The sequence below is a fragment of the Neodiprion fabricii genome, chromosome 1, assembly GCF_021155785.1.
Source record: "Neodiprion fabricii isolate iyNeoFabr1 chromosome 1, iyNeoFabr1.1, whole genome shotgun sequence".
NCBI lineage: Eukaryota > Metazoa > Arthropoda > Insecta > Hymenoptera > Diprionidae > Neodiprion > Neodiprion fabricii.
Window position 1 is genome coordinate 11085702 of NC_060239.1, and position 25893 is coordinate 11111594.

The following is a 25893-nucleotide window of genomic DNA, read 5'->3' on the forward strand; positions in this document are numbered from 1 at the left end:
GTCGGTCCGTCGGAGCGCCATCTGTATTAATAAAATGAATCCGCACGGTGCCTCCTGGTCCCACTTCTGGTTCAAACTTCGTTCAGGGAACATCCAGGAGCCGTCACACATACCAAACAGCAATGGTGAGTAGGATTTCTGATGAGGAGATCCGTTTTAAGCCTCAGATTTACAACAACGTTCGCATTTGAATACCGAATGAATAATAATTTCGTCACGAATATTAAACGAACGTTTTATCGTCCAAAGAAAGACGTATCCTCATCCGCATGCAAATTTATTTTAATTACCCGCTATAATACCGAATATCGAATATTAAATTAATTAACTTGAGCATTAAAATTTCGGATACAACAAAGTTGTACATTGTCATCGGAAATGAACTCTGCATGAGGTGATAATTGTGGAAAAAATAGATGACTGATCATAAGTTCATTGCAATCGCATAAAATGGTCTTCGGTTATAAACCCAATACTTTTTCTTTATTTACAGGCTGATCTCAGCTCAAAGGACGTCGAAAGTGAGTAAATTCATCTGCACGTACATACCGAAACACATTATACACACACTTTCACTTAGATCTTTTTTTCAAAACATGATATGAAAGACATAAAAAAAAAGAGAGAAAAGGAAGAGTAAAATCAGACCAAAGTTAGGAGAAAAAAAAAGTGACGACGGTCCAATCAAATTTCGCTCCCTCTATTCTGGAAAGTGTTTTCTATCACCAGCGGGAATCGTGTCATACAGTGATTAAAAAACGTATTAAAATAGTTTAGCGATTATAATGTCCAACCTGCATCGATAACACAGGTAAAAAATCATTTGACAACGACCTGAGATCGAAAATCGAAACGTCACCTAACCCGGAAAAAAAAATCTAAAAAGTCGACCAAGTGATTGAAAAGTTCTAAAGTGAAATGGAAAAAAATTAAATAAAAAACAATAAACAAAATAAACGAATGATTGATAAAATTGGTTCTTCGTAACGTGATTGAAATAAAAATAGTTGTAATCACGAAGATTGGAAAAATAATAATAATAATAATAATAATAATATCAAAATTGCAAATAAAAATCGCGACGTTATATTACAAATGTAATAGGTATTTCGGTTAGTTTAAAATTTTCAAATTGATGTATTTAATCGCGAGAAAAATGCTGAAAATTCATACACTACCTACAGAGATTACGCAATAGATGGTTGGTACACATAATTGGTGAACATCGGGGTGCCCGGATTCTGTTCTAATTAGGGAACGCGCGTGGTGTACACGACCGCCGAAAATAGTTCGGGTGCTGTTCTTATATGGCCGGGGGGAAACTTGAGCCAGGCGGAGGCTCCTGTTCGCACGAGGTTCCGATACTCGAGTCTAAACATAGGCATTCGATATTTTCGAACGAGCTCTGCCAATGAATTAATGTAACTTATAGAACGCTCTCCGCAAGCGTTGGACCTCGATTTCTATATTTTTTTCCTAAAAATTATCGCCGAATTAAACGCGCATGCGGGAACGAAATAATTAACCGAGTATACGAAAGCAGACTTTTGGGGAAGAGCAGCGGCTATGGAAACGCTGGAAACGGTTTTGGGCGATAATGGTCACAGGGCCTGTTCCATATTACGTGGCACCCAGTTTCAGTTCTATAAATAACAATTTTACAGAGGTGCTTTGAATACTTGTGAATATAGTCCGATGCGTAGGTTTCGCGTGTCTGACCCTCGGTTATAAGACAAAATATGTATTTTTATCGTTTTCTCAAAATCTCAGGCCTGTCGGATAGACGAATCTGTATGAAACGATCCGCGTCGCGGTGATTTTGGATTACGAGATGAACTTTTATAGACGTCCTGAGATAGATCTTCGATAGTTTTCTAACGGTAGAGGAATTTTTTTAATAAATCCGTCATTACGGTGAATCTGCATTTGTGCATCTAACATCGACATTTTGCACACTTGAAATAGAAAATTCATACATTTAGCTGAGACAAACAAAAAAGGAAGAAACTTGAGAAACTTTCGTCAAAAACAGCACGATGAAAAAGTTGTAAACAGAAAAAGTCTACTCTAGCAATTCGTTACACAAATATTGTCCGTGTGAGAAAACATTACCGACTTATAATTATTAAAAATTATAAATATTTCGGTTTTCTTTTCTTTTTTTTTTTCAATTTATGGCAAGTGAATGTTTCAAATAAGCCGCAACGATCTTGAATATGGGCGTATGAAAAAAAGACGCGACAATAATAAACATTTAGGGTTGAATAAAATGTGGGATAATTTCAGGGGCGGAATTCGCATTCTCCATCTATGATTTCACCGGTGAAAATACCATCGACGCTGTCGATCTGGGAAATGTTCTCCGTGCCCTGAACCTCAACCCGACGAATGCAACGATCGAGAAGATGGGAGGAACCAAGAAGAAGGGAGAGAAGCTGTTCAAGCTCGACGAATTCCTGCCCATCTTCAGCCAGGTCAAGAAGGACAAGGACCAGGGCTGCTACGAGGACTTCCTTGAGTGTCTCAAGCTCTACGACAAAGCTGAGAACGGCACCATGCTTGCCGCTGAGCTTTCCCACATACTCCTCACCCTTGGTGCGTTCATAGATTTTTCACGCACTGATGAAAACTTCATTTTTGTAGTAACTAGAAAATCGTATTGAAATGAGTATCGTTAAAATAACAGTTTCAATATTGTTGCAATTGAAAGAAAATTTCGTGCAAATAACCGTGTAATGTGATCGAGAGGGTTGGAAATCCCAAATTTGAAAAGTTCTGATAGCACCAAATTCCGAATTTATTGGGGAAGAAACATGAACTAAAGAAATCAAGCTTTTACGAAACATCAACGTTTCGAATGGTTCGAAATCCGACGCTCGAAATTCCGAAAGTGCAAAGTTCTGAAAGAGCAGAAATGCCGAAAGAGTATAACTCCGACAAGTTAAAGTTCCGAAAGTGCGAAAATGAGAAAATTTAACAATCTGAAATACCGAAATTCCGAATGATCGAAGATTTTCAGTCAAGTGAATTTCCGGCTTGGTAAAATTTCACCAATTTAATCTCTCTTTGTTTTGGATCTTCGATATTTTTACATTCGGAATCCTGGTCATTTTCATTTACGGTCTTCCTGATTTCTTTCACCTGCTCGTTGAGTAAATTTTCGGAATGTTACTCTTTGTTTTGAAACTTTGTTTTTCCGAAATCTTCGCTATCGGAGCTTTACTTTTCGAAACTTTCATCTGCCGTAAGTTGAATTTTCGGAATCTGACACTTCGGAACTTTGAGCCGTCGGGTTTCCGACCATTCGAAACTTTGTTGTTTCTTCAAAGTTTGCATTTCTTTGCCTCAAGTTTCGCCACCAAATAATTTGGAATTAGGCACTTTCGGATCTTTTCAAATTCGGAACTTCAACCCCGCCCCAATATAATTATAACAAGGCAGCACTACATTTCTCGCGTTATTGCAACGTTAAATGTGATTACTTAGTTTACTATACATATTTGTTCAGTTAAATTAGGCCTCGACATCGTTGCTTGACAATATATAGTGAAAGTTACGATAATGAACAAGGATAGTAGCACGTACTAGATTTTCTAGTTTACATATTTCGTCTAGTTTATACATAAGTATTGAAGATGGTTAAAAACTGAAGTACTCACGACTAAAAATTTAATTCGACGACAGTTTTATTGCGTTTCAAATTACCGGGAAAATCAAGTCATTTATCAAAATATATTTACGAACACAGGTGAACGTCTCAACGATGCCGAAACCGAGGAAGTACTCAGGGACTGCATGGACCCCGAAGATGAGGATGGTTTCATCCCTTACGCCCGTAAGTTATCTCGAAAGAACAGCACCACACCCCCTTACGTGTTTCACAATTTAGTAAAATGAATCCAACATTTTTGAAAGACCCTACTCTACCTTTGAATTGAACCGTAGAACACCAGCACGTGAACAGCAATTACCCACCGCCCCGATTGTAAATGACAAATATCAGCGATAGACTTTTGAAGTAAAAGTTTGATGAAAAAAATAATCTATTTTGTACGCCGATTAGAGTAAATTAGACGTATTATACACAGTTGAAAATGGATTATCCGGTTTGGATGATAACTGATATGTTTGCGAGAGTAAATACTTGCTTTTTCTTTTACACCCCCGTATCCCCCCTAAAACGACCCTTTACGAATTTGACGAGGAATAACGTACACACAGAAAAATTTCATTTTTCATGGTAACTAGAAAAATTCGGTAAAACAGGTATCGTTGCAAAAACTGTTTGAATATTGTTGGAATTACGAAAAACGAGGTCCGCGTAACCATTTTGCGCTATCGTTGATCCTTTTTTGGTTATTGCAACGCAAAATCAGTTTCTTCGGTTTACTCTACTTTTTCAATTAAATAATGCTTTAACGTCAATTTATTGTTGCACAAGCATTAAATTTTCGCAACAGTCGCAAGATAATACAGCAACAATGATCGTAATGAGAAAAAATAGTAACGGATAATAGAGTTTCTGGTAACAGCTACAAAATTAATTTTCATTTTCTACCTAGAACTATATTTTTCGACTGTGATAAAAAATGCATTCTTCGCTGCAATAATGAGAATGACGAGTATGTAACGACCCTGATTAGATCCTGTAGGTATCCCTGTGTTTCATGTTCCCCTTCGTGGTTATTTTTCAGCATTCCTGAAGAAGCTGATGGTTTAAAATCAAGGAGCCACCACCAACCATAAATCGTGAGTAAACCCCGTCCTGATTTCCTCACATTTTTATGTTACACGTCTTCCTTTTTTGTATTACTTCTTACACAGCTTTACATGTACGCATTTTCCATTCTCTCTCTCTCTCTCTCTCTCTCTCTGTCTATATATATATATATATGTATGTATGTATATATGTATATAGCTAATATCACCAGAGTCCGTCGCCTGGAAGATTCTCGCAGTACAGTGAATAACAATTCTGTCGTTTGTTTCATCGTAATATTTACAATGCTTATTTTATTTTTAATACGTATATTTTATATTCTTTTAACTAAGTAATGTGTAATTGTATTTTTATTCGCTTAGCAATGTCTGAAACTAAAATTTGGTCCTTGAAAATTTGCGAACGTGCATTATCTATTCTATGTTACAACGCTGCCGATTCGGCTACTGTTTACTATATTTGTTTGCAATAATCAGACATGTCAATACTTAGCTGTGTAGCTTTACTTGCGTGAAAATGTTTTGCGTCAAATTGGAGTTTGTTACATTTGAATCAGCTCCAATGTATCTTTATTTTTTCACTTCGTCTCTTCCTGCTTACGTATACGCTTTTCTTGGCATCGCTGTGAAACGAAAATATATCAGAATTTAATATATGTATAGATTGAGTATATTTCAATTCAAGCATAGCATCTATACGTGGATACGCGATAAATTTTTTTATTATTCAGCGTTACGCAAGAGTATAAACCGATCTCAATTATAGCCTGAAATTGTTGGGTAATCAAATACATTTTTTTTTTTTTTGTCTTCAGCTAAATTTAAATTAACTGCACGCTACAGTCAAATATAACGATGTTTCAGCTTCAATGAATATAATGATAAGAATCGCATAATGTTATAACTCTGCTATTAAATGTGATTGTAATTTTCATACTTATTTTCGACGTTTTTGATACAGTTTTCTTTCGCAATTGCAGCGTTCCTTCGTAGAATGTGTGACAGAGCAGCTGTCGACAACACCCCCGACCAATAAAGACCGAACGTCGTCAAATCCATCGCAAATTGACGTGGTAAAAGAGAAATACAAAATTTAAACGAAAACAAAACATAAAAGGAGGAAGAATATGGTTAAAAATTGAATTAAAACGAATGATATCACACAACGAAATTACAGCAATTTTATATAATATTTTACACGCGCATAGTAATTATATTTTAAAGACGAACAAATTAGCGAAGGACAAAAACCCCAAGATTCGTCAAGGTGATTAAATTTCACCCGATCTTTGAGAACACGGATCGTTAAATGTCATCATCAACAATTTCATCATTTATAATATAATTTATTGTAACAATAATTCTTGTTAGATATTGTCAACGACATCGCACAAAATACAAGACAATTATGAATATATATATTGCATTATTTTAAATTAACGGTAAATAGTAATAATAATAATAATAATAATAATAATAATAATAATAATAATGATAATAATAATAATAATATTTATAATGTCCACTACGAAGAAATAATAAATGCAAACGCCAAGACAATACCTGTTACAAATAAGAATCGTTATTTAATTTGGTTCGACACACCATTGTACCTGTATTCTTTATACATCCACATCAACAGAAAGAAATAACTGTCATTTTAATTATTTATTATATTTAGTTAATACATTAGCTACGTAGATTTTTACTGCATTTTCAACAAGCTGTACTACTTTTGAAACATGCCGACAACGAGATTGCTAAATTACAAGTTTGGAGAGTCGGAATTATTTTGTCTACTCTGAAAAGTATTCAGCGGAAGTTAATGCTTTTTGTTCTGTGAAAGTCTGAGTGTTTTTTTATTTTTCCCCAAATGTGTTCAGGTAAGGTAGCTGCAATTTGAACTCTCGAGCATTCGAAAAATCAAGACTAAGCAATTTTCGGATGCGCATTGTGCTACACACTTCTGAAAAAGCAGAGCAGGGAAAAGAAATATCGTTTTTACTTTCGGGAAATATAATTTTGCATTTTAATTTGACTGGTAATCTACAGATCCCGTTTAAATTCGCCTAATGTTAAAAGAAACATACAAGTCTTGCAAACTTTTAACCCACAATATTTGATAAGCCTATTATTATAACGTTTTGAAAGTACGAAATATTTTCTGAGATATAAATTAAGAGCGCGCTAGAATTCGATAAAATTACGCGTACTAAAAGAAGAAAGCACCGTATTGACGTTACACTTTTTAGTTCTAACGGTACAACTACTAGTGTGTTAATTAGCCTGAAAACAATTTGTTTTTAGTTTCGAATAACGGACAATGTCGTAATAGCGTGAGAAGTGCCGGTCTTTCGAGAATTTGTTACCCTGGAAAAGGTGTCGTAGCTTGGACAATTGTACAATATTTTTTGTTATTCTTTAAATTTCAAAACTCAAAATAACGATAAAAGTATTAACTTTTGGTTGTTTGCGAAACTTCATGTATTGTCCCGAAAAACAAATAAATAATACGGAAAGTTTTTTTAGCATCAATAAAGAAGACAGTCGGAGACTTCGTTGAGTGAAGGTATTGGAAACATATTTGAAATACGGCTGAAAAAAGTTGGTGAATCCATGAAATATTAATTGAATTAACTAAGCGATTTCTTTGTATAGGTCCCGAGAAGCAAATTGCTTCGTAACAAGTTTTATCTATTTTCGATTAGAGATAGGGGAGAATTTGAAAAATTGAAATGGTTATTCACGCAGAGTTCGTGGAATTCATTAAGTTGGTTTATCGAAATTATTAAAATCTTACCTCAAGTATACGGAGTTTATCCAATTTATAAGTGCATTTCAATGATTTAGTGCACACGATAAACTATTGTTATTGTCTGACTTTAAATAAGAGTGATGTCATCAACAGAAAATCGTTTAGAAGTAACTATATCCACCGACACCACGCTGTTCGTACTTAGCAGTACTGTACCAAACTGACTTGTTGGAGCCGAGGAGCTCGGGTATAACCATCTTTGAAGTTACTTTTCAATTCAGAGAGGTTGCCGTCTAGCGGCCAAAATTGGTACCACTTCGAATGAATTATCGTTTCGGTTGAAGAACACGAAACATGCACATCAAAGAATGGGAAGACTATCGAACCAGTCAAAATTTGTTTCAGTGAAGTAATATTCGTTTCGCCAAATCAGATAGTATAGCTTGTTAGGAATGTGTGTCATGTATTTAATCGCCAGATTTCAAACTTGGCGTCAAGACCTTATTTATGATCCTTAACCACACATCTTTGCCCGCAAACAATGAAATGTGTATTCAATTCTACTCATCTGTTATTTGACTGAAACAGAGCTTTATATTGGAGAAGGATTTTTTTTTTATTAAAGTTAAAATCTTGTCCACCAGATGAATGAATGTTTCCGCAGAGTTTGCATTTCTTCTGTTCAAATAATTATTGACTTTAAGTGATGGACATCGCATGATACTAAATACATGATTTGGCCATCACACAAGTATATCTGCCAATGAGCGATTATTATTGCAATTTTTAACTTCTCGATTCGAACAATGGTAGCTCAATCCCATGAAAGAAAACACTCATTTCCTCGAAATACACATCACTCGAAAATATGTAAAATTTGAATTGATGTACAGAGACTGTTGTCCCAACTCATACGTAGTTGCTTGAATCGATGGGTTATTTCGTTCAAACGAATTGGAAGTGAAAAAGATCACTCGTTTTGTCAAGTAAATTTTCCTTCTCCATGTAGCCCAGTCGCAATGTACAAAAATGAACACCTGAAGTTCTGATTTTTCGACACCACTATTTTCTCTTGGTATACAGACCACATTCTGAAGTATCTTCGGCCGCCATATTGAATTTGTGATTTAACTCATAAAATATGGACAGCGTCAAAAAATTATAAGGACCAAAGTAGCAGAGGATTAAAATTAATTCCCCATATTTAGTTACGATCATTTTCAATCAAGAGTTGAAAATGGGCAATTTATTGGATAATAAAAAAAAAAAAAAAATTCTCCCATAAATTCAAGATGGCGGCCGAACCTACCGCAGAATCTGATAGAAATTTTAGAACCAGTTCACCGATGCCTTCACCACGATTAGAAAAAGACAATGGTGGCGTAAAAAAAAAATTCAATCTCAAATGAACATTCCGACTAGACTAAGGCTTGTTGGAAGGAGGGGAAATTTTCATCCTCCCACGCATTTTACGCAATAGCGAGAGGTCGCGTCCGTTCCTCAGGTACGCACACAGGTATCCTTGCGTCATCGCCACGCGTATCCATCGTTTCGAGACTCGGGTAAGTTCGGAAGTGTTCGGCCCATAAGCCGAGTACTTATTGTTAGTAGAGTGCGACCCGGCGGCAGGGAGCAGTCAATTTAAACGCGTTGTGTCTTCCGCGTCTTCGGTGTCGTTTTGGCTCCTCTGCCGGATATTCGCGATCCGTGTTTACGTCCGAAGTTGTGGTGCCGGGTTCTGCAGATTGCGATTTAAATCAGTGACAAGTGACCCCGAAGTGGCTTTAATTTAAAACTCGTGTCCGATACTCGTTAGTCGGATTTCCGGTGAAGGATGGCGGATGTGCAGCTTAAATCCACCGAATTCAACAACGGGGATGCTGCTGTCACCCAACGCGTTCCACCACCCGCCTCTTCGGGACCCCCGCATGCAGGTTTGTCTGAAAAACATTGCTGTCAATTATTTTTCCGAGTTATTAAAAGTCCGAAGTATTTTACCATCGATGAATCGAGCTTCGTTTGGTATCGAGCTTTTCAAAATTCGTATCAAAAGTTAGGCTGATATTAGAATGATAATTCGTTGGTTCGCTTTCTCAAAATCTGGTAAACACACTCGCGCGATTGTCTGGCTTGTTGTAATCCAATTATTTGACTTTTGTCAAGAAATTTATTCCATTATTTGACACACACACCGCGTGCTAAACGTGTATAGTAATGTATTTACACTTCGATTTGTTGGTACATCTTTTCGAAACTTTCTTCCATCCCACGGAGTGGATAGTTGATTTAAAAAAAGAAGGTGGAGAAAATATGCGCCCATCTAGGAGTAAAAGCGTTTATTATCTATTCGCGTAGTTGTTCACGCTACGGCTAACTTTCCTTGTTATTGGATTGAGTCCAATAGGATTAGCAAACTTGTAGGTAATTCTAATTCTTGGATGGGAATCGGACTGATTTCACTTTGAGTATTACGTTTCGTTGATAAATTGACGCATATGCATGTATAATAGACGAAACGTTCCAAAGTTGAGTATAACGATGCGAAAGCTTTCATCCGAAGGAACAAACGCAAATCAACTTCGATTTTTGCTAGAGAATAAAAGTTAAAACCATTCGTCAGAATCAAGTAAGCGTATTTCGTTGCGTTTAAACTCGTTTTCCATTAACTATTATCAACTCCTACGGACAAACAAATTAAGAATAGTCTGAGCAAACGTAAATCGTCTTCAATATCACCGATTTATTCGTTTATTGACACTAACTTACACCAGCCTCTGGGGATCTTTGAAAGTAAAATAGTCCCCGTTTCGACTGTTTCCTTTTCACACGAATGTGCGTAGGAAGTAAATATCTATGATTAGCTATACGCTAGCGATACGTGGCGTAAAAAGACCGTCAGGTTTGTTGGTGGGAAAGATAAGAGTCTCAGAGGTGACGGAGCTCACCTAGGTTGCATAATTCGAGATAACGGAGTTCGGAACGATGGGAAAACAAGAATGTCCGGTCGTGTTGTTCCCTTTCTCAACTCTAACCAAGTCGTTTCACCAGCCCGTTGTATAAAATAATTTATTTATTCTCCTTCGTTCGAATTGTCAAATCCAAGAATACCAATGAAATAATGCCTGAGCATCGTTGGTATGAAAATCATTTTTACTCAAATCAGTATAAAACTGAATTCGGTTTGCGAATTCTTCAGTGTTAATTATTAATCCGTGTAGGGCAAAGTTCATGCCTTGATCTGCTCTAATTTCAACGGCATGTGAAACTATTTGAAAACTATGAGACAGAACTTCGTAATTCAAATCGATTTGAAAATACTTCCTCGAGTTATTTCGAGCCAAGGCTATTCAACGTTTAGCAAAAATTGTTCGCGAATTGAAGTGAAATGATAATATTTCGTCGTTAATTTTCTCCCGTTTTATATACAATGGAACGGTAAATTAATCAGCAACGACTGACCGACATGTCGATGGTGTAGAGCAAGAAAAATGTTGTAAAAAGTAATTGCGATGATTGGGGTACATAGTTCGGTAGATTGGAATGACCTAACATCATAACGATACACGCCGTGGGCGTTATTCTATTAATTACTTATACTTCGACCTCACCTTTCATGGTATTGCAGGGAATTAAGTTTGTCTATTAAGGCTTCGATGCATGTGGAAAACCCTGATGAAAACGGCCCTGGGTTACGAGGAATTAAACGGATAATTACCTACCTAAAACACAACACATTTACGAGATGTACAAATTTGTAGAGGCCTCCAATTATGGATTCGAGATGTTTGAATTTATTGGAACATTATATGGCGACTGCAATTTTGAACATACTTAACGACTGGCAATCGTTGTTAACGAATTACGAGGCCGACGGTTACAATCCTAATTGTATAAATCGTTTGTTTAATATACGTAAAGAAAAAACGTATGTCTTTTTATTTAAAATTTAGAAAAAACTGAGTCAATATCACCGTTGCACTTCATCGATATTATCGACCAAAACGAATCGAGCACCGATGTCTTATCTGTACAGCAATGAAATTGATACACGGTGTATTTTATAATCAATGACGTCATACAGCCAGCTTGTACCTTGCGTAATATGTTCAGCACGTGACGAACATACGCGATAAACATTTTCGAAGCTTTCTAAAAATCCGATAAGTGTTCAATAATTCCGCGTGAAAAACGAGTCCAGAGGAGAAAAAAAAAACTCGTAGACAACAAGCTGTATAAATATACTGGTCACTTGAAAACATCGCGATTTTTTTTTTTTATGATTTCAAAGTTTCGCTTTTCCGCGTGTACAAAAAGACTTCATACTTTTGGCCACGATTCTGTAACCGTCGGAAATTCCGGCAGGTATTTTGTCCCGATTTATGTCCTGTCCGATTCAATGAGCCACGGACCCAATTGTCGCAATTACCAAATCATCTCATTCCTCCAACCACGGGGCCTCCGTGTGTGCATTCTACGTAGGGGTCAATTTAAAACTATAAAAAGACCGTGAGGTGATGCAAATTCACCGTTGTTCTAGAAAATTTATACTTACGATACAGAATATTACATTTTATTTGTATCGTCGATTTTCGCTCAAGCTATCCAAGGATCTTATAACGATATTCTCCGTCGAGGAACATAGACTTTGTAATTTTCCAAGACAATGCTATTTCAATGTTACATTCATCGATGGAATGACTATTGGAAAATTCGGTGGACTGAAATAGAATTGGAAATTTCAAAAAGTCTGGTTAAAATTGAAGGAAGAAAATAATTTTCCAGCTAGGTATTGTATTATTCTATCCCTAACATAATTAGGCCGCAGAACGAAGAAATGAATCGCTGACTAACACGAAGTCATTGGAGGGTTTTTAATCATTTTTACTATTCTTCTTTTTTCTTTTCAAATTTACTTTCTCACGCGATAAGTGCTTTTAGATGTATTCTGCAGTCGTATAGGTATATTAATATGAAACTCAGTAGCGAAAGAGAAAAAGGCAGAAAAAGTAGAGGGAGAAAATGCAGAATATGCGTTGAGCAATCTCGTAGGAAGTTAACAATGAACGATATAATTTAGGTTAACAGATATGCCAGTCACGTTTCATTGTAAGGTTAATCAGAAAATATAAATAACTTCCTAGGCTTACATATATATGTATATATATATATGTTATGTATAGTGTGTACAGATCGGTTGAATTTAGTCAATACCTATTTAAGAAGGAATTATAACTTCCGCGGAACATTGCATTTCATTTTATATCTATTTCGTGATGAATTTCCGTGTCGTAAACAACGAAGACTGTGTGAATATAGCTATGAAAATCTAAGTCAACGTTGATTATACTAAAATATTTTTTTTACATATTTATTTCTCATGAAAAAATCTCACTCCGATTTTTACATCAAATTTTCTGTGACAAACTCAACTACGAGATACAGCTGCTCCGAATGTCTGTAATTATACGTGTTGAATCGTGAAATTGTGGATTATGTATTTCTGCTCGACGAATGGTAAATTCTAGGAGAAGCTATTACTCGATCTTTTTATCGGTTATAACATTATCTGAACTAAACTGATTCGTTTCTGTTCATGTGCGGAGTAAATAATACCGGTTTTCAAAATTCTCCAAAGCCCTGCAAATATCGTCAGGATATCGAGTTCAGAGGTTGATGAGAATTTTTTAGCACCAAAATTTCATTCTCTTTACGAAATGTATAAAGAAATTTGTGCACTCAATCTTTCACTTAAGATTTACAAATTTCCTGAAAGATTTTTCATCGCACACTTCGCACTCTCAAATAACGTGATCCCCTTAAAAAAATTCATTCCCATTTCCGTCTCCGCTTGTTTGCCAAGTTGATAAATCGATTAGTGACGATTTCGAAGGCAAAGTAAACCGTTCGGCTATCATTGCTTACAATCGTATTTGAAGAAGGCACGCAAATCTTTTACGTCTCAATCCATTCACGGCCTCAAGATGGGAAGAACCATAAAATCTAGGCACCGCGACGATAGCAAGAAATGATATATCTATGTCTATTATAACTTTAATCCACGCATAACCTAGCCGAGCACGAATTTGTGAATGGATCAGCTGTTCTCACTAGTGCAAGCTCGAAATCAGATGAGGAACGTTTTACGTTGCGTGTGTTTCATGGGAATGGAACATTACACGCGACAGCAGACAAATGTAACGATGATAGGATGTAACTCTACGATCTTCGCGTGTCAACAATCCTCGTCTATGCGGCATCAATTCTCCCTTGATTTGTCTCGCTCTAAGGCGATCGAGGATTAATTCGCACCGACGAATGGATTGATACAACGAATAATAACATAAAAGCAATGAATAATTATAACGAATATCACTAGACTTTGAGACCTTAGAAGATTTTAAGAGAATTCGTGAGACTTGATTATTGTAAAAATAAAAATTCTCAGACTCAAAAGACTTCGATCAAAGTTTCATCGACTTCAAAGAATTCACGCGACTTCTCGGAACTTCAGAGACTCGACTAGCAACTTCGTCATACTTCAGTAATTTCAAGGACTTGAGCAAATTCAACCAGACTTCGTACGAACGAGTCTTAGCGCAGCATTTTGTGAAACGTTTCTAAGATTTGAATGACTTGAAAACATTTAATGAGTCTTCTCGAGATTTTGAGAGATGTCGCGAACTTCACGCGACATTAACGACTGTTTTACAGCGTACAACGGACACGAAGATTAATCAACTCCTCTCTCCAAGGGTACAGAATATTTCAATTTCAGTGTTAATAACGAGGTAAAAAATGTTCCCCTTCGCGATAAAAGTCCAGGGTCTAATCAAGGGGCGGTTTCACCAAGAAATATTAATTCGCGGGTCTTCCGCGACACGTATAGAAAATCCATTGTAAAATTTGTCATTGTATTTTGCAAATAGGATGGGGGGGAGTTCGTCTGTGCCTCGCTCCGTGTATCGATCAAACAGGAAAGTCAGACAACTTACGCTCTGTAACCTATACACGATTTTCTCACCCTCGGTACACTTTGCTCTTTGCGTTATAGAATGTGTTTGGTTGCCGTTGGCCTATTAATTTTCAGCCCCAGTCGGCTAGTGACGTAACAGCTAGGGATGATGAGGAGGTTTGTCGAACGGTCACCGACCTGTTCGGCATTCACCGGCTTTTATACTCAAAAGCTTTGTGCTGACTAAGGTGGAACTTCTGCCAGGGCTTTGTTGAATTATCGCCTTCTACGTTATTCGCCGCGTTTTTCCGTTTTTTTTTTTTTTTTTTCTCTCTTTTCTCTTACAGGTGAAAAAATGCTCAGGGCAAGGTATAATGTCTCGCCCTGAATATGCCGATGTAACGAATTGGCAATAAGTGGTTTCGATACCTTCACAGATGATTGATAGAAAGTTGACTGAGGTAGAAGAAGAAACAGCTTATTTAGTTCAAATATATTCTATACCCTAGCCTTTCATTTTCTCTCTAATTCTTGATTTTAAATTTCGATAGTTCGTGTTACGTGTCGTGTAATTTACATCTTTAAAATTAATGCCACTGTGATTGAAAAATTTCAACAATCAACGATCCTTTGACAATGTACTTTCCATAGAAATATGCATATCAAGAAACGCAATTTTTTATTCTGTAAGAAGAAATTTTGCGAAGCTTGGTACACTTTTTTAAACCTTCTAAAATATGGCAATATACATGATTTTTCTACTTTATTAGATTTTCGTTTAATGAATAAAGAAAAAAATTGCATTCATGTGTTGGCGATAGTATTAACGAAAAACTTGTCGCGTTACATAAAAATGAATGAGGCAGGAATACTTTTGAAAAATGTTCTAAACTTTTTGGTCTCTGTACGGAAAGCTATAGTCTCTATACTTCGTTTTACCGCCACGCGATAACAAGAGTGTAAAAAAATATCCCAGCTAAAAGTGGTTGTGTACAAGTCTTGAACGAATACTTACGGCGGCCTCATGCCGAAGCGATCTTGGTCGTCGTACCAAACCGTAGAAAGTGGCGGTTGCGAAATCGAGTCTGAGAAGTTGCGCGTCAAATTTGACTCCGGCAGTTAAGTTACTCGGAGTCTCAGAATGTCTAAATTCAAGCTAAGAAGCTAAACAAAGATAAGAAATAACGCGATTGAATGCGGATTGATCTTTCAAGGCCAACTGGCTGTTCGCACGGCAAAACTCTAACCGATCGACGAGTGCGTTTGATCGAATGATCTATGAAATCGATCCGTTCGAGAGGGTATTTCACGGAAACCAAGGATCATCGGTACACACCTTGTATTCTATTCTTGGCCAGCACTCTCATGCCGCGATTATGCAATGATAATGTCAAACTGCGATTAGCGCAGAGCCTTGAGCGATACTCTGTCCGCATAACGTGCAACGCAGCCTGGAGTAGCCTGAACGTTTCTGTGTCGAGCGTAAAATACTGCGAGTGGAAAAATTGAAGAAAAGATCATGCCTGCATAATTTGCAAAGGCAGAGTTTCCGATTGTTTACCCAAATTTGCGAGGAAGAAAAGAGCGATGCGCTTATTTTCAAGGCTCGTTGTCGGACGAGTTTTATGAATTAATCCGGCTGATTCAGAGCCACGTAATTATATATACCTATACTTTACGTATTGCGGAAAAACGTGTTTTAACCGCGCCGAGAAAGTACGCGTTGTGAATCCTAATTCTCCAGATCATACCTGTTGTACGATCTGTTACCAAGGAACGGTTGTGTAAAGACACAAAATACTTTCGATTTTTTACTCAATCCTTGGCGCGAAAAATTGGCATTCAATTTTGATCTGATTTTCGCAGGGATCCGGATTCATTTCTCCGAATGTAATTTGAATTTTACAATTAGTATACATCGGTTACCGGAGTCTTTCAATAACTTCTCGTTTCTGTTCATGGTTATTAGGTTTTCCCAAAAAATAATTGAAAACAAATGACCTGCGTTATGAAATTAATAAAAAAAAATGCTGACATCGAATTTTTCGTTTTAACCGTAGAAAAAAATTGAACATCTGAACATGAATTGGAGAAAAATTAAAAAATGGTGTCTCTGCGTGGCGGCGAAATGAAAAGCGTGTGGGGGTAAACAATCAGAAACACCGAAAATCAGAATGTCCAGAATTCCGAATGAATAACAAATAGGAGAGAACAGATACTGTCAGAAATTTTAACTCCCGAATGGTGCCCAATAAAAAGCTGCAGTTTAGATAAAATGTATTTATTAGAGGGCTCTATTATCCGAAATCACTTACTTCGGAAAACGTTAATCCAAGAATTCAGATATGCAGAATTTAATAATGCATAGAGTCAATATTCTAGAGAACGAATTTGTAGAAAGTTTCATATTCTCAAATGTCCGAATATTATAAAAGTAAAAGTTAGAACTTCATCGTCTAGAAACGGTGATAAACAGATATCCAGAATGTAGAAGGGTCATTATTCAGAATCGTGCGATTCGGAAAGATCAGTATTCCGAAAGCAACCGTATGGATGGCTTGCTACCAGAATTTCACATTCCGAGTCTACTCAGCCAATCTATTTTGACTTGTAAAATGTTTTATATAGGGAATCAAACAAATTCTGCAATATTTTGGTCTCATTAAAAGATTGAATACAACTTTTGACATCATAAACTTATATTTCTTGGCTCCTAATATGTTATGAGTTACTGACTCTTCTGATATATTACGATTCTTCATTCCGACGATTCTGATACACCGCAATTCTATATTCTGGGCCTTCTATGAGATTATTACTCGGAGTTCCAACCATTCCGATTCTTGATCCTTCGCATTTATGAATTCGAGTAGATGAAAATTCTACTTTATGATCCATCCGAAGGTTATTTCTTTGCGTTTGCGAGCAATCGCATTTGCCTCATTCCGCTAACGGCCTTTCGAAATTTTCACCAGTTGTGTATTATAAATTCTATAACTTCAAGCTTCGATACTTTTATATTCTATTTCCATTATTTCTAGTTTAATGAAGATTCACCACTTTGTTCTTTCGTGATCGTGAGTTTTCCATACATTTATGTTCGGAATTCTGACCATTCTGATTTTTGGTTTTTCTGATTTTTTACCCGCACCCATGATAAGCGCCTGAAGAGAGAACGCAGAGGAGAACGACGCCAATCCGTTACCTGAAACAATTTGAAACCAGACGTTTATACGTATGCACCCACTTTGGAAAATCATTTCACAGCTCGACTAGCGAGACACGCACTTGGCTTATCTCGTATCAGTGTGAGAACACTGATCGCTCAGCATTTAACGTGGAGCCGAAGAGTACTTGGTGGCATGCCCTGAACGGCCGGCTGGCTCCGTGACTTTAACACTGTGAGAAAAAAACAGGGAGCCTAAGTTAATGAGACATAATTAGTGAGAACGCTAATTGGTAGCTGTGAACGAGTCGCAGACCAATCCTGTTGATACGAAGTCATTCTGTTCGGATTTGTATGGCGTGGTGAAACGGCGAGAGAAGATCCCACGAACTTTGCATTTTGTTTATGTGATGGACGATCTCTGTTCCCGTTACTGCGAATCAACGTTTTAAACGAGAAAGAATCGCTTCATTTTTTACAAACGTTACTGCGTAAGCAGGGTGCAAAAACGAATAATGCGACTTGCCCTTGAATTAATCTCGCGAAATGTTGGGCTTCGATCTATCAGTTGTCTTTAGATTTGTTTTTGAAACTTAGGGAGCAAATTAATTATGCAGATTTGAAATAACTGTTTTTATCTGCAACCGAATCAACGTCGAACTATGTATTATGTAATATATATTTTTATCCAGATGCGCTGTAATGTGAGTGGGTAGAAAAAAAACTGACATCAACAAGCTGTATCAATCTTTAATTTGTTTTTCACCATGTTACGATGATAAATTCCAAAACTGTGATACACGTGACTGCCTTGATCGTATATTATAGTATATATAGTTATTTTTCAATATCTTTGAAACGAGGCTCCAAATGACTAAGAGAAAGTAACTATAAATTATGGTTAATAGTGTTTAGGGAATTCCATGTAAACTCAACCAACGCCTGAGCCTCGCTATTATTAATTTTGCTCAAAAAATTTTCTGCAATTGTCCCAACTCTGAATCAGTATCCTGAATTTTTTTAGACTCTTTATTCAACTGGTTAATTATCTGTAAATATTGAAATTGATTTTGAAAAGAATCTTTTTGAAAATTCTCAAAATATTCTAAAAAAAAATAGTTTTTCTTTTACCAAGATTTCAAGATGGGCCTTTATCTATTTTTTTTTTTTTAGCACTTTTAATTTTTCCGAACGACTAAAAAATCGTGCAAACGGACTAGAAATGTATGGAGTGAATAATTCAAGTTAAAAAAAAAAAAATCTTTCGGGAATTTTCAGACAATGTTTCAGCTGATCAGAAAAATTTAGAGTGCTGAAAAAAATCGACCCATTATGGGCCTGGTCGTGAAATGTTTGGAATAGAAAATACAGATTCTAAGAATTTTTTAAGAATGTTAAAACAGCTCCTTTTGAAAATCACTTTAAATATTCACAAATAATTGAGCAGTTGAATAAAAAATTTGAAAAACTTCAAGGTAATGTTTAAAAGTTGGGAAAATTGCAGAAAATTTTTTGAAGAAAATAAGAAATGGTGAGAATCAGACGAGGCTCGAGTTTGCGTGAAATTCCCCATAATCATAACGTCTATATTGTCAAAAATACCATAACGAAGCACATTTCGTTTGCGAGGCAGGCGGATGTCTCACATGGAATAACAAGACTCGAACGATGTTGGTATGCGGTTGAAAAATGAACGTGGAAAGACATTAGAATGCGTGCAGTTGACCCGGATGAGAGTCCAAAAAGACAGAAGAAACGTTGTTTGGTAAGCGTAGCTGATAGCTGGAGGTGTTTTTCAGTTTTCATGTGAGTCGAGAAGCGACGAAGCTGACGGTCACTGTCAAGTTTAAATCATGGCTGAACGACAACGAGACCAGAAACATAGGCGTTTGATTATGGGGCATTCCACGCCAATTCGACCTAGGTTTAACCCTTGACCTCTTGGACTTGGCGCGCGATTTTTTCTACGATTGTAACGAACAAAAACATTAAAAAAAAATTAGAAGCGGAAGTCATTTTACTATGGATGATTGCTGAAACATTTTTATATGTCACGTTGAATATATGAAAATTTTTTCAAATTTATCGAAAGATTTTTTTTCTCTTTATTGTGCCCGTAAAAAAAGTTTACGAATGTTAAAAATTGTTCCGAAAAATCTGAAAAAATTTTCAAACATCCCTTGTGACATATAGAAATGTTTCAGCAACCATCCATGGTAAAATGACTTTCGTTTCTAATTTTTTTAACGTTTTTTTTGTTTTTCGGAATAAGCTTGAAAAAAGTAAGAAGGGAAAATCGGTCCACTCCAATTCCAAGCTTAGAAAATTTTTATATTTGACGCAGGATTTTTCAGAATTATACAAATTTTTAATTTCGGTCGGTCAGTAAAATCGTTCCTAAAAATTGGAGAAAAATCAAATTGAGTCAAAAAAAAAAAACAAACACAAAAAAAATAAAATAACAGAGTACCTTTCAAAGTGAGAACAATCGTAGAAAAAATCGCTCGCCAAATCTGAGAGGTCAAGGTTAAGACCAGGTCGAATTGGCGTGGAATGCCCCTTATACAGGTTGTATCATATCGATTGTTGCGGAACGCAAAATCAGCAGCTTGCACGAGTGCAGAAAATTATCGGAATTGGGATTGAGATAGGAATTATGAGATAAGGAATTATGATGATGATTGACGTGACAATAGCAACAATAATAGAACATCTTATCGTTGGCATCACGACTTTATCTGTCGCACAATCGATAATACATCTTGTAGCGGTTTCTCGGAATTGAGTATAAGAAAATGTTGGCAATAAATTTGTAGCTTGAATTCCGGCCACACGCGACGGCTATTTGTAGAGGTGATAAAAACGCGCAAAAAATTAACCTCGACGTCCTAATGAACGAATCTAGCAACGAGTCTGTCGAAACTGATTTCCTGATTTTTGTATCGACAAATTTTTTTACCGGAATGATCCGACACGAGTAGATGACGAATTCTCTCCTCTTCCATTCGTCTTATGGATTTGACTGGAAATCTTTGGCATATACGAACTTGGAATGGATACGCGTATTGTTTTTAATGGTGAAATTCATCGGCGTGGATAAAGAATTCCAGAAAACTGGAACCTCAACTTCGCTTTTATTTCCTTTACTTCATTGGCTTTTGTTATATTTCCTTATTTCGATACTGGTGGACCAGCAGCCTGCGATAAGTACGTAAATTCATGCTTAATACAGCGGCGAATTGTTATTATGTCGAATCCAGTAATTGGTGACATCATTTACAGAAATTACCTAAGCTGACGCCACGCAACCGCGTAACCCTGAACGTCCAGGCGTAGCTTGCGACCGATATAACAACTTGGGCATTGTATTAACTGCGAAATAATCATTCGAGGCATCGAGAGTCGAAAGTAATAATGCACGTAACAATACGCCATGAAAAACTGAAAAGGTTGTAAGTCGAACTAAGTGAGAAGAATTTCACCGTTTACATTATACAGCATATTTTTAGTTAACGTTTCGACCCGGATATGGGCCCTCCTCGGAACGATTTATTTATTTAACTGTCAAGAACAACAAAAAATTTTTTTTAAATAATAATACAAGAAGTACAATCAGACATTAAATATTGTAGATGTAATACTCTTAGGGCTATTATATATTATTGGTTAGTGAGAACAATTTGATTAATTGAAAAAAGAAAGACTTAAAGTGTTATTTACCTTTTTTTTATAAAAGCAAGTGGACTAAGATGTAGTCGAATTCACAATTTACAATTTGTGGAGACAATGTTCTTTGAGTGACGGTAGTCAATGTCAATCTTCTAGTTATCTTACATGTAGGAGTTAATAGTTTTTTTGTTGTTCTTGACAGTTAAATAAATAAATCGTTCCGAGGAGGGCCCATATCCGGGTCGAAACGTTAACTAAAAATACGTTTACTTAATTGACCGATCACCAAGATTCTATAATATATTATATACGAGGTCGAGAATTCTTATTCATCATTATACAGCATACATGTTTGATTTCAACGCCGTTTCGTTTTTACAATTAATAAACTCGCACCGCAACCGCTGAATTGTATCGACCGATGTAATCAAGCGATACTGTTCAACCGTCGATTATTGCTCAAAGATTATTGTCCCAATCTGTCAAGTAATAGATGAACAAAAATCAAAAAATTAATCCTCAAATATCCTTCAGCATGTTCGGTTTCTAATAATCGCTTCAGGGTTATTTCGCCAGGCTGTAAGCGGAGGCCCTAATTTTCTGTATTTTATCAGAGTCGGTACACGTTTTTGAATCTGAAATTTTCCGACACTTCCAGGTATTCCGGCCAGAAAATAAGAGTTTCTCAGTACACATATACCACCTAGAATAATGATAAAATTTTTTTTAAATGACCTTACTTTTAATATCGTCCAATTGGTAACTTACACAAATCTATTTCCCGACGACAGGTTGCAATTTTCGTCAAAATGTAAAAACAAATGTTGGTAAAAAGGTATATTATATTGCGTTTCGAGTCAACGTAACACTTGTTACGCAGCTTCGTTTATACGGAGTTACAAAAACGTGCTAATTTCTTACAAGGGAATAAAATTTCAGACTTATTTATGAAATTCCCCGAGTTTTCCAGGCTTTTCCTGTGCGTATCAACCCTGTAACAATATCGGATAGCCGGGTCTCGTTTTCCGGCATACTCGCGCCTGCACGTCACAATCTCGCTTTCACACTTGCGTTCAAAGTAGCAAAGCACGGAGTCGGAAGGGACGACCACGAGGGGAAGCTTTCGTTGCAATCAATAAAGTGGCAAAGGCACGACAGGCACAGCATCCCGCCGGGTTCAGGATTCTCGCCCAAGCGCAAGACTGCAAACCGAGGGGAAATATTACCGAGATATCCGAGAGCGTTCGACTCGATTACAAGCTGCGGCGAAAAAGCTGAAAGCTGACTATTATTGGTTGTGCGATGATCAACAAAAAAAAAAAATATATATATATATATATAACTAATTAACTAATTTTTTTCCGTGAATTTTGGTGGTTTAAAACGTAGAATTACGAATAAAATCATGATTATATTAGATTGGCTCTATTCCTTTTTTATGTTATTGTAATATTGAAAGGAGGGGGATGGTTTCTGATATGATCGTGATTTTATTCGTAAATTCTACGTTCTAGAACATCAAAGTGTTTACGGAAAAAAATGAAGACAATGGAAGAACAATTTTTTTTTACGACCTGTGTAGTATTTTTTTTTTTTTTTGCTAAACTGTAGATGTTGAATAAAAAATTGAATTTTTTATCTAAATCTATTGTTTTTTTTTTTTTTTTTTTTTTTCTTCTAGTCATATATGGAAATGTCGATAAAATAAATAACTAGAGCCAATTTCGTTGACATGAAATCTTACTAAGGCTACTCAAATATCAAGGGCAACAAAAGCACCGTTTACCGATGTTATTGTACAGATTTCTCCAATATTTTCGGTCAGAAAATGAAGACGCCTAATTGATAAGCATTAAGGATCAAGTAGGTATCGAGAGAAAAATAAACGAATTGAAGATTGTAGACAAATAACTGAAACCTAAAATATATTTACACAAATGTCGGAATGAGAAACGAATTCTTTTGATATTTCAGGCTGACAAGTCATCAATGTAAACGATCATTATGATATTCGAATTCCAAATTTACGATTTGAATTAACGTTAACGGATTCGTATTTTATCGGTAAAGTTGAGGGGATGTCAGAGTGTACCGACCGAGTTAGAAGATCGCAGATTCGCTTTGTGTGTTTACTGCGTAATAGAATAGTTTTAAACTTCGGAAAATAATCGAGTTTGCAGGTGTGTTTGTGGAGGTATCCAGAGAAGTTCATAAAATTCATGAAAACACCACGAATATACTCGCTGGGGATTCTCACTCGGTTTGAGTTTATAGCGAGCTATTGTACGACTGAATCGCGTACGTTGTTTTATTTTTATGTTTTTTTTATGTCGATTGTCACGAATTTTTTGAACTGTTCTCAGTAACGACGCAAACAGGATCATAAAAGGTATAATTCTCCGAAGTTTGCAACAATTTTATTCCTTACAAGAAGAAATAAAGGTGAAAATCGATTGCGAATGTTGTCGGTAAAACAGGGAGGCCCAACATCTTCCTAAGAAGACTTACTCTCGCTGTACGAATCAACACTCGATTCATTTATTAGCAACATATCTGTACACCAAATCATTATCAAATTATTATATTCGTCATTTACGCAAACGTATTTAAAAATATGAAGATTGAAAATACTGTAGTTTTAAACAGAAGCTTGGATATCGGTGCTTCGGTTGAAATTGATTGAAGATAGTTGAAAATACAGCAGATTAGTTCGATTTCCATTGCGTAGTCAATTTGTGAGTAATGATCAATATCGGTGAAATGTTTTAACGTTATAATATACATTCAACGAGGTCAACATTGCAATTAATGTAGAAGATCTTCTTCTGAATAAAAAAAAGTCACCGTACAGGTTGAATTCATCGAATCAAATTGTAACTTTTGAAATCTTCCAATCGATCTTCGTATCTGAGACGAATACAATAATTTTATAATCACTCGATGTAAGTTTATCTCGTAATAAGATTAACAAAAGTATTCGTCACGCCAAACTCCTTAATTGAGCGTGCAATCCGCGCAAATTACAATAATATACACTGCAGGTCGACGCTTATTTCCGATTGATCATTACAAACGAGACTGCGTAGCAAATATCGGCAGAAAGAATCACGAGGATGCCGCAGACTGCTGCAGGCGTTACGGCGCCAGCGATAATTAATTATCTGATCGCGGTACTGGATAAATAATATCGTTGTAAAAACCGGTAATTAAAACTGCACAAAACGTACAAAGCCACTCACTGTTCGGCCAAGTGATGTATTTTCAGCAATTATTTATTCTTTCGTTTCTGCGCGTCTTTACTCATTTCTAACGCTTGTTTTCTCCTCGGCGTTACGGTTTCATCGCTTTCTTTTTCCTCTGTATATTTCACGCCGTTTTTTTTTTTTTTTTTTTTTTTTTTTCCAGAAAACAAAAATATCAAACAAGTCGGGATCAAGCATATGTAGATATAATATTTATTCGAAACATTAAGACACCTATATTGGTCCTCTAATCTTTCAAGTAGTACGGATGCTTTATTTGATAAATTTCAACAAACCCAACCGCACTGGCAAAGAAATTACACCTGTTATAACTAACAAAGTGCGTGCGACCTTTTCGTACGTCGTCGTGCAATATAGTCGAAAAGCATTGGTCAGCACTCCGAGAATAGCGATTCCACCTTTGCCTGACTGGCCGAGATCTCTATTTTCATCCCGCCTTTTATCGTCCTCGACAATTCCTGCTTAGCACGAAAATTACTGTTGTTTTATTTATTTTTTTTTTTTTTTTTCAATTTTTTCATCAGCGATTAGTTCTAAATCCAATTAACGTCAGGCTGAAGCGAAAAACTATTCAAATTCTACCGTACCCTAAAGTAAACGTTAATTAAATTAATTCCGAAAGATTGATTGATTTCACGCATAATGACAAAATACCGGTTCAATGAAACGTGCGGATAATAATTTGTCAGCATTGAAGGGATTGAATTGAAGAAAAGTTTCGTTCGTTTCAGAGAATGATTTGCCTAATGTTCGATCAGTTTTGTCATTTTTGTTACATCGAGTCGATATTAAATTTCACGACAACTGTTCCCACGTTCCTTTCAAACTCGACAAGTCCCAAATAGTGTCGGTGAATTTGGTGATTTTTCGCTCGAAAATTTCAGTCGTTACTTACTTCGCGGTGAATTTTAGCCGCGGTAAGAAGTTCTTACAGAAGTAGGTACGTAACAATTTTATCGTATCTACAGGTATACGCGTGCATACATGATTAATGCCGTAATAAAAATAGTTGAAATAATGATAACAATGATGATAATAATAATAACTAGAAGAATAATTGAGCCGAAGGTGAAATAATTCGTATGAAGATGGATCGGCGAAGCATCTCGGGTCCGTCGGAATATTTTCCGTATGAATGATTTAATGACACATTGTTCCTCCTTGAAGAGTCTCCAAGTCCTTCTGCCAAACCCACCGGTGATTGCTTTCATCTCTGAAGAAGCATCCGGCAATGAGACAAAGGTCTTCCAATTGCGTAATGTCAAGCAGAAACATATTGCCTCGCGTTTTTTCTCTTACTCGCACGAGTACGCAAATTTTCTACGCGTACATTTGTGCGGTAAATTTTTTAGGCTTAACGTGTTTATAT

General features: G+C 36.3%; 2 protein-coding genes and 1 long non-coding RNA gene across 5 annotated transcripts in view; 2 read left to right on the plus strand and 1 right to left on the minus strand.

Annotated features, from left to right (window-relative positions):
• On the plus strand, positions 1-6134 carry LOC124187829 (myosin light chain 1). 2 transcript variants are annotated; one of them, XM_046580024.1, is made up of 6 exons: positions 1-125; positions 494-521; positions 2287-2595; positions 3749-3835; positions 4695-4749; positions 5700-6134. In XM_046580024.1, exons 1-5 carry the CDS (start codon positions 123-125, stop codon positions 4718-4720), a joined length of 453 nt encoding a protein of 150 aa, XP_046435980.1. In that variant the 5' UTR covers positions 1-122; the 3' UTR covers positions 4721-4749; positions 5700-6134. The 2 variants fall into 2 exon arrangements, with proteins under 2 accessions (XP_046435980.1, XP_046435976.1); XM_046580020.1 differs by lacking the exon at positions 4695-4749.
• On the minus strand, positions 5311-7851 carry LOC124187914. The gene is made up of 2 exons (XR_006872198.1): positions 7520-7851; positions 5311-5342 (listed from the first exon to the last, which is right to left on the minus strand). It is a non-coding gene; the product is annotated as an uncharacterized LOC124187914 (long non-coding RNA).
• Positions 7852-9080: 1229 nt separating this feature from the next.
• LOC124185845 (microtubule-associated protein tau) overlaps positions 9081-25893 on the plus strand; it is a 58870-nt gene continuing 42057 nt past the window's right edge. Inside the window, exon 1 of one of the 2 annotated variants that reach the window (XM_046577053.1) lies at positions 9081-9408. In XM_046577053.1, the coding sequence (XP_046433009.1) occupies positions 9316-9408 (93 nt within the window). In that variant the 5' untranslated portion in view covers positions 9081-9315. The remainder of the gene's footprint in view (positions 9409-25893) is intronic. The other variant, XM_046577207.1, reaches the window with a different exon arrangement.